General features: G+C 48.4%; 2 protein-coding genes across 3 annotated transcripts; one reads left to right on the top strand and one right to left on the bottom strand.

Annotated features, from left to right (window-relative positions):
• Positions 1-3,462: 3,462 nt before the first annotated feature.
• On the bottom strand, positions 3,463-5,388 carry LOC128272309 (probable cytosolic Fe-S cluster assembly factor AGAP009023). Of its 2 annotated transcripts, none has more exons than XM_053010092.1 (5): positions 5,273-5,388; positions 5,094-5,189; positions 4,759-5,026; positions 4,293-4,685; positions 3,463-4,223 (listed from the first exon to the last, which is right to left on the bottom strand). In XM_053010092.1, exons 1-5 carry the CDS (start codon positions 5,333-5,335, stop codon positions 3,607-3,609), a joined length of 1,437 nt encoding a protein of 478 aa, XP_052866052.1. In that variant the 5' UTR covers positions 5,336-5,388; the 3' UTR covers positions 3,463-3,606. The 2 variants fall into 2 exon arrangements, with proteins under 2 accessions (XP_052866052.1, XP_052866053.1); XM_053010093.1 differs by having other exon boundaries at positions 5,094-5,177; positions 5,273-5,335.
• Positions 5,389-5,831: 443 nt separating this feature from the next.
• LOC128273377 (RNA polymerase I-specific transcription initiation factor RRN3) lies at positions 5,832-8,131 on the top strand. The gene is made up of 3 exons (XM_053011321.1): positions 5,832-6,212; positions 6,282-7,213; positions 7,285-8,131. Exons 1-3 carry the CDS (start codon positions 6,018-6,020, stop codon positions 7,946-7,948), a joined length of 1,791 nt encoding a protein of 596 aa, XP_052867281.1. The 5' UTR covers positions 5,832-6,017; the 3' UTR covers positions 7,949-8,131.
• Positions 8,132-8,455: the final 324 nt, after the last annotated feature.

Here is an 8,455-nt window from a genome sequence, read left to right as displayed (position 1 = left end):
ACTGCTCCGGTCGTTCTTGATACACTCACTAGCACCGGGTTATGCTGCTGGCTGAATAGAAATCAACGATCCGAGGTTCCACCACCACTATCAGGGGCAGCCTTTTCGGAGTCGGGATGATTAGTGATTCTGACCTCGTTGCAACTGCGTGCCACTTTGTGCGATTGATGTCGCGCTATTTTTTCGGTAACGTTCGGGGCCACACTGATAAATAGCGGCCATCGCTTCCAATAACGCCTCTGGGTCAAAAACAGAATTCTTGTTTTGTTTGGGCACACCGGGGACACGACACAGGTTTTAAAAACTGGTATCACATCCTACTGTACAAGGGTACGAGATGGGTTCTCCACGGCACAAGAATTAATCACTCAAAACCCTTGACGATCTTCGATTTTCAATCAATGCCGCCACGGAGAACTGTTCCCAACAAGAATTGAGGCCACGCTATAACGGTTTCGCACTTCGCTCCCGTCGCCCGTCGGTTATAGGTACGGACATCGCGCGGCCCACAACTGAGCACATGTTACATTCAAATAAAGCCACCACTGGACAGCCGAATCGGAATTCCTTCCCAGTACATCTATTCCATTGTGCCGATTTTACGCCACGCACATGCACTCTAAGCCATGCACCGAGCATCGGTTGAAGAGCTGATGGATTTCTCTTACTAGTTCTTCATTTTGCACTTTTCGCATCGATCGCTTATCAACATTCACGGCAGTCCACGGCACGACCCGCGCGGCTTCCGATGGGCGGTTGCCTGAGGGTTGAGCGCGATGAGCGTTTTGCATTATGTTCTTCGAATATACACACTTCCCACAGCCTCATGCCCTTCGGGCGTTTCTCACGCATCAACATCACTCCAAGATCGCAGCTTACCGCAGGGACTCTCTCGAGAGACGCACCTTCGATACACACGAAGCGGGCTTATGTACACTTCCAGCATAGAAGCATAGAACAAGCCCCCCAAACACGGCACAAACACTTCCTACGGGCACTTGGCGCGCACTTGCAGCTCACTCCAGGAAATCGAACCAACGTTAAAGAAACCACGGAACCGACTAATTCTTATTCGTCCCGAACGGCTTCTTTTATACCTTCGCGCAATGGGCCACCCCGGAATGGACGACCGTGGCCACAACCACTCCGAGCGGGCGGAGTCCGGCGTCCGGCGAAACTTGTTCTGTGACAAAATGGTATTCTCGGTTGTTTCTTTTTCCTTGTTCTTTTTAAAGATCGGCCACTTCGGCTGAGTGGAACGAAAAGAAAAAGAACCACAGCAAGATTCGCACGATCGATCCCCCAAGGAGCCAAGGAGGGGATAAGGTGCTAAACTTTCGGTTACACATTCGGTTAGAGTTTATAGCGATTAGCGTCAGCTCATCGCATCCTTGAATGCACTCGGTTAATTGCAGCGGAAGTTAAGCTAACCTTCACAGCCCACAGAAGCTAGTCGATTATCGGTTATCTGGTATGCACGGCACCTATCTGGCGAACGGAGAAAATATTAGATCCACGTGCACTTTGAATCTTCCGTAGATTGCCGTTGAGCTCTGGGTACGCGCGAACGCGTACAATCTGCGATCGCAGGCTGATTTGCAAGTCTTCATGCATCGCCGTAAGTGAAGGTTTGCGCAAAGATGTGAGCCAGTCGCGGACACGGACCGTAATTCCCACGAATCGAGCGAGCCAAAGGTAAGCCGCACCGCGGACCTGCAAGACCCACCCAGGAATTACTTTGTGCGTTCAGCGTTCTCCATTCTTGGACGCCACTGCCTGGTCAGGCGTATCTCTGCGTATCGCGCACTAAAGTGCTCCAGTTGCTGGCTGGCTACTCCGGCAGGTTGCCGATCGATCGAACCGGTATTCGTGGCGTCCCGTACGAAAGGCTGTTGGTCGCCCTTGATCTTCAGCACGTCATATTACGCCACGGGAAATATTAAGTAAGGTGAATCCTTTGGGCACGATTTTAACGGAGTTCTTGCTGCGGTAGTCACGATACACATGACATTATGGTATACTGACTTAGCCGAATTCCGTCTGTACGGGCGGGAGTCGAAGAGTGACCAAAAAACAGGTTCTTGCTTCCGGAGCAGATCGGGCGGTTAGGGGCGGCTCGCAGAACGCACGTTCGCACTCGGCCAGCATCCAGCATTTTCGTCGATATTCCCGTGATGTTGCGCCAAATGGCAAATAAATTCTTTTGGGTGGACAAATTTACCGTTGCTTCCGAGACACCACGCCGGAGAGAATGTTATCGCCGGCTTCGAGGGGGGCTTTACTTTGACTTATGCAAATACGGATCAGCTTTCGTAGATGGGAGCGCCCCTCTTGGCGTGAAAGTTGGCGTTAAATTCAAATGTCCCATATCTTGTTAGTAATTCGCAGTGTGATGTTATTCTAGATGGTCGAGCTTCGCCCCGAAACAAACAGCTCATCGTTGGACGTGGGAGAAGAAAACCAAACAAACGTAAACGAATTAATGTATCCGATCAGATTACTCCCATATGCGGTCAAGCAGAAAGCAAATTTATTTGGGGCTCTTATTCATCGCGGTCACTCACCTTGGTTCAGACAGCAAAAAAACCCAATTTGAATTTGCATTCGCTCCACTGAAGTGGCTTGGTTGATCAAACAACGATCTCCAAAAGACGATCCTCATGGAGACGCCTAGTTACTGTGTACCGAATTTACTGTTTACTTAATTAATTATCTTCATGAATGTTATTAATTTTAATATTCTGCATCGACAATAACTGTTTTCATTTCATTTCCTATTAGAATTCACAGTAAGCGAATATGGCCGGTCCTTCCAGTTCCATTTCGTTGAATGCCAAATAACTTTTATCCCTGTTGTGCTGACCGTTCAAAACCCGTTTCAATGCTCCACTTGGTTGGCTTATATTTGGCCGTTCCCCGTGAAAAAGTGTGGCCACCAAGCACATTCCAAATTTGATCTCATCTGTAGCAGACCGATCAGCGGACAGTGTTCTGGTTTGAGTAAATGACCTTATCCTCCGGAAAGCAGGTTTCGCTGCCCGACGCTTGACGTTCGCTGTGAGTGCCGATTAAATATTTGTTGCGCTTGTACTTGTCCATTAAGCCTCAAAAGTTACCGCAATCTGTTTGACCGGTTGCAGTTGCAGGGGTGTGATGAATGCAACAGCGCCGTGACGACCTAGGTTGGGACCAATGTCAATGCCGAATGCCGGACTATCGCTTGCTTGCGCGCAGATTGCCCGGCTGCGAATGCAAAGGTTGACCACCGCTTGCCGACAGGATTCGCCGTTCGATCGCCATTCAGGGATCTTCAAAACCTGTCCGCGAGTAGTAGCCAATCCCCGGGGGGTGTGTTCGGATAGCGTACTTGCACAGCCGGCTGATTAAAGCACGACCATAAAAGACATTTATTGCTCCGGTCACGGGGTTCCCGAACCGGTTTATGCTTGTTTTGACTTTCTTCGTAGCGTCGCTACTGGCCGCCAATCGAGCGAACGGTTTGTTTATTTATCGCATATTTTTGCTATACCTTTTGGTTTTACACGCGCACCGCGGTAGAGAACATAAAATAATGTGTAAGAAACGGGGTCTTTGCCGCTGCCGCTGTTACCATTTGATGTTGAGAGCGGAGTTGATCTTCTCTATCTGATGGTAGCTCGTGTGAAGCAGGTTCTTTCGTTTGTTGTTGTCGCCATCGTTGTCCAGGAAAGTGGTGTACAGATGTTCCACGCTCTCGTTCTCGGGGTTGGACTGGGGTAACAAACGGTACATCATCTCAAGGTCTGCCGTGAGCTCGCGTGCCGTTTTTCCATCGGCGGGGCGAATTTGTGCACCACCGTTCAGACACCCCGACGGACACGCCATTATTTCGACGTAATCGTAAGTGTTTTTTCCTCGCTTTAACTTCTGAACCATGTTCTGTATGTTGCGAAATCCGTTTGCGATGGCAAAGCGGAGTAGCACTTCTCCGTTCTGCTCAAGAATCGCTTCGCGCATGTCGTTGTTGCGAAGCGGCTTAAATTCGACCGACTCGACGTGGATGTTGAACAGCTTCCGGGCGGCATACTTGAAGATATGCTCACTGTATCCTCCCGAGCCGGACGACTCGTGACTCCAAACGAACGCCGGTGGTCGCGCCATCGGCCACGGCCAATCAACCGGACACCTGTCGATGAGTTGGAGCGTGTGTAGTCCAAGACTTTCTAGCATTTGTTCGATTTCAACTGAAAACAAAACAAGTAACGGAACATGCTGCACATCGGAGATGGTTTTCGGGCTTTAACGTTACTCACTAGAGGTTATGACACAGTCAACGTCTCGACTGTTTTCGACCTCGCTAAAGAAATCTTCACGTGAGGCTTCCAGCTTTTTGTCGTAGCAAGGCATAACGGTGGCATGATAGATCCGGTCGCTCGTGGTACCGATAAGTTTGGCCAGGTATTGCTTCACCAGCATCCCCATTATTTGTTGCGGTGAGCGGGTGGTCGAAATGTACGGAAGTATAAAATTGCCATGCGTTTTCTCCGCGTAGCACACCCATCCCGGACACGAGGATGCGAGCATCGGGAGCGTTTTGCGATTGGTGTTGTATCGTTCGACGAACTCGTTGCGGCTTTCGATCAGCGCTAAGTCATCGGCAATTTTCGTGTCCACAACCATGTCCGCCCCAAGCTTTTTGAAATAACCTACGCAATCGAGAGAGAACAATTAACGAATAAGAAAAAAAAGCGGCGACTTATCGCAAACTGCTTATCTTACCAGCGATATGCTCGAACGTGTCCTCCGGCGTGAGATTGTATTTACGTGCCAGAGACAGGATTGGCTGTTGCGACACGGTGAAGACCACAAACTTGATTTCATCTAGTTGATTATTGAGCTTGGCTAGATTATTCGCGTTCATCACGCGCAATAGCTCCTCTTGGCTTTGCTGGGATATCAGTACCCCTTCGGCGGATGTTATACAACCCGAACAGGCCAAACAATCCGCCAACGTTATTTCCACCTTTTCCAGCTTTTGTATGCCACTCTTTGGGGGAAGGAAGGTAAAAGCACATTGTTGGGAAATGATGGCTGGCTTTACTAGTCATGCTCACCGTAGATTCTTGAACGTATGATCCATCCTCTTGAATCGTTATCTTGGCCCCAGTTTTGCTCTTGTTCGTGTCTATTTTGACGGGCTTGATGCATTCCTGTAAACAAAGAGGCAATCGAAGGTAATCATAAAAAACCCAGGATGCGATCACTAAGTTAAAACTCCGTGACGGATATTTACCTGAGATGGAGTGATAAAATCGTCCAAATCGGTGAGCTGAAGAGCACTGCTAAAACGCGACATTTTTGCGTCTGCCTCACGAGAAAAATAAAATCCGGAATGTTTTGATTTCAGTGTTTAGATGGTGACCTGACAGTTGTGAGTGCCCTTTGTTTTGATTGAGCAAACGATTGAAAAGTGCCTGGAACACTACAACTAAAGAGCACAGTAATCAGGACAGGAAATCTATGCGAATTTGAAAAAAACGCTAGATTGTAATTTAGGTGGACACTTTATATTCTAAATGTAGAATATTTTATTTATTTTACTTTATATTCTTGATATATTTAAGTTTTAACTGAGGACAATGAAATGTTTTAAGTTTGTCATCCACGCGGATGAATTCGGCAAATAGCACTAATAGGCACTCACTCGTCGTTTGACGGTTTCGGAGTTCATCGCGTAATATTCATCTGTCAACCCGTGCCAACAATTCCCAGCTTTCGATTGTTCCGCAAAACGTGCTCTATTCCGGCGGATGTAAAATATTGTGAAATAGTGCGTAATCTGTGTGTACGATAACAGAAACTATATTCGGTTTCTGTTCAGAAGTCGGCGTAGGTGTGCCAATCTGTGTTTTAAGTGATCCACGCCCACTATTAGCTCTGCCCGGTGCACAGCCTTGAGCGGAACCCAAGTTCCGCCTTCCTTTCCCACGACCACCGAACTGTCTGCACGGGATACACAGTCGAAACGCAATGCAAACATGTCTGCGGCTACAGCAAAATCACGGTTATCGTCAATACTCAAGACACCAAGCCAAGATGCGAAGAATATTCCTCGCAACAAGGTGCGCTTTACCGCACTGTCCATCGAAACGGCCCTTCAGGATGTCCTGGATAACAACCGGTTGAGCACCTACGAGGAACTGTGTCAAAAGTTCAGGGAAGACGAATTCAGTGTAAGTGGCTCGTTGCGGGAATGCTATCTGATCTCTCTATCTCTGATCTGTGTTTGATCTTTTTTGCAGGATGATCAGTTTCTAGAGACGTTCATCGAGGCGAAACAGAGTGTCCCGCTGATGAATGCGCACTTTACCATGTTGGTCGAGTTGCTGCTGTCCATGCCCTGGCTACACCGGGACGAAACGTGTGTCGAGGCATACAAAAACTTCGTGATCGAGCTATCGATCGTCCACAAGAACTTTTGTCCGATGACGGTCACGAAGCTGGTGCAACAGTTTATCCCGACGGTGGCCGATAAAGACCAGTGGAAGCACGGTGTGCCCAGTGAAGCGGTGCAGAAGAAGTTGGCCGAAGTGCACGATCTAGTCATGAGACTGATGAATGTGATACCGATGATCTTCGACGTGGTGCTGACGCAGTTACGTAAGACCTTTCCGTACCACAAGAAGCCGGCTTACGAAGTGACCGGCTACCTTTTTAACGTGCTGAAGGTGACGCAGTACGCGTCGATATACTGTGATGAGGTGCTCGATATAGTCTTTCACCAGCTGCTTCTGCTGGACGTAAATGTTCCTCGCAGCGAGATCGAAGCCGCGGAGGAACCGGATGAGGAGATGCTGTTTGAAATGGAAGCAAATGGAGCTGACGAAGAAGAGCAGTGCACAACTATGAAGCATCCGCTGGCGGAAACTTTGGACTGTTTCATGAGCCTCATGTTCAACTATATCGAACAGAGTGTGAAGAGCGAAGGGCAAGGCGATCGGTTGTTCAAGATGATGCTGAAACAGTTCGAAACGCACGTTCTTCCCACACACAACACGGACCACGTCCAGTTCCTGCTGTTCTACTTCAGCAGCTTCAAGATGGCGTACAGCGAGCACTTTATTAGCTCGCTGTGGAAAAATGTTAGCAATCCTACCATTTCGCCGACGGTTCGCCAATCCTCGGTTGGGTACATTGCAAGCTTACTGGCCAGGGCCAACTTTATCCCCTTAAGGTAGCACCGTAAAGACTTGCTTTATTCGCCATTTGTAACATAAATTCGTTTCCGTCTCTCTACTTTCGCAGTCACCTCAAGTCCATGCTGCAGGAAATGTCCCAGTGGGCGCACAGTTACATTCAACGCAGCGACTCGATGAACTACAATCAATCTATCAAAGCGCATCTGGTGTTCTACTCGGTGTGCCAGGCCATTTTCTACATGGTCGCGTTCCGCAGCAAACATCTGACGGCGAGTGCAAAAAATTTAGCATTTCTACAATCTCTCCAGCTATCGTCTATCGTGACGTGCCCCTTGAACCCACTGCGCGTTTGTCTGCCGACCGTGGCGACCGCGTTCGCCGGCGTAACGCGAGCCTACCAACTGGCTTACTGTCACACTATCCTTGAGCGGAATGCCCGGCGCAAGTTGGCCACCGTGTACAAAAACAGCTCCCAGCTGCCGGAAGACTGTTTGGACACGTTCTTTCCCTTCGACCCGTACATGCTGATAAAGTCCGGCCAGCAAATAGAGCCCCTTTACCTGCAGTATCAGGCGCACGAGATGGACGAGGAGCCGGGAGAATCCATGGACGGCGGGGTCGCAGGGAAGGGTCGCAAGCGCTACGAATCGGTCTCGGAAGATGTAGACGATTTTATCCCCGAAAGTAAGCGGCACAAACATCAGCCTCTGCACGGGATGGATGGCGAGTTTACGTACTCCTACGGGGTGTCGCCAGGATTTCAAAGCTAAGAACTACTCATTGGCCGATCTCCGATTCTCCGCGCGCAGCAAGCGAACCGCAATTTTTGTGCAACACACCTCAATAAAATATAATCATATATTTTACCCAATCAACCCGCCTCTCGGATAGTAAACTACACAGTCAAATAGCAACTATTCTGCATTTTGGAAAAGCCTGATACTTTATGATCTAAAGTGAGTTACATAATTTATAAATTGTAGTCCAATAAAATGTTTATTCACACAATTGCCAGAGCATTGTTTATTGGTCCAGGAAGAAATGGTCTCGATTCCGAAAGGTATCTTCGAATTGAATGGCTTCAATTGCAGAGGGTTTTAGAATCTATTTCCAGTAGCACGTGATAGAAAATTTGTTCTCCGGATCTAGGATGATTTGTTTTTGAACTCCTTTAGGCTGCGTCTGCGAAGATTGCTGTGGCTGCGTTCAGTTTATCGTATACTTGAACCATCCCAAGACACACAGTTTTATAGCACAAACGAGTAATAGTTACGGAT

This window comes from Anopheles cruzii, chromosome 3 (assembly GCF_943734635.1).
Source record: "Anopheles cruzii chromosome 3, idAnoCruzAS_RS32_06, whole genome shotgun sequence".
NCBI lineage: Eukaryota > Metazoa > Arthropoda > Insecta > Diptera > Culicidae > Anopheles > Anopheles cruzii.
This window is presented reverse-complemented; position numbering and strand designations above follow the sequence as displayed.

Excerpts from the sequence above, each read along its gene's own strand:
- LOC128272309 (XM_053010092.1), bottom strand. The coding sequence starts at position 5,335 with ATGTCGCGTTTTAGCAGTGCTCTTCAGCTCACCGATTTGGACGATTTT. Across the intron at positions 4,686-4,758 it reads CACGTTCGAGCATATCGCTG|GTTATTTCAAAAAGCTTGGG; the intron begins GTAAGATAAGCA and ends TCGATTGCGTAG. Across the intron at positions 4,224-4,292 it reads TGACTGTGTCATAACCTCTA|TTGAAATCGAACAAATGCTA; the intron begins GTGAGTAACGTT and ends TTTTGTTTTCAG.
- LOC128273377 (XM_053011321.1), top strand. The coding sequence starts at position 6,018 with ATGTCTGCGGCTACAGCAAAATCACGGTTATCGTCAATACTCAAGACA. Across the intron at positions 6,213-6,281 it reads TCAGGGAAGACGAATTCAGT|GATGATCAGTTTCTAGAGAC; the intron begins GTAAGTGGCTCG and ends TCTTTTTTGCAG. Across the intron at positions 7,214-7,284 it reads GCCAACTTTATCCCCTTAAG|TCACCTCAAGTCCATGCTGC; the intron begins GTAGCACCGTAA and ends CTACTTTCGCAG.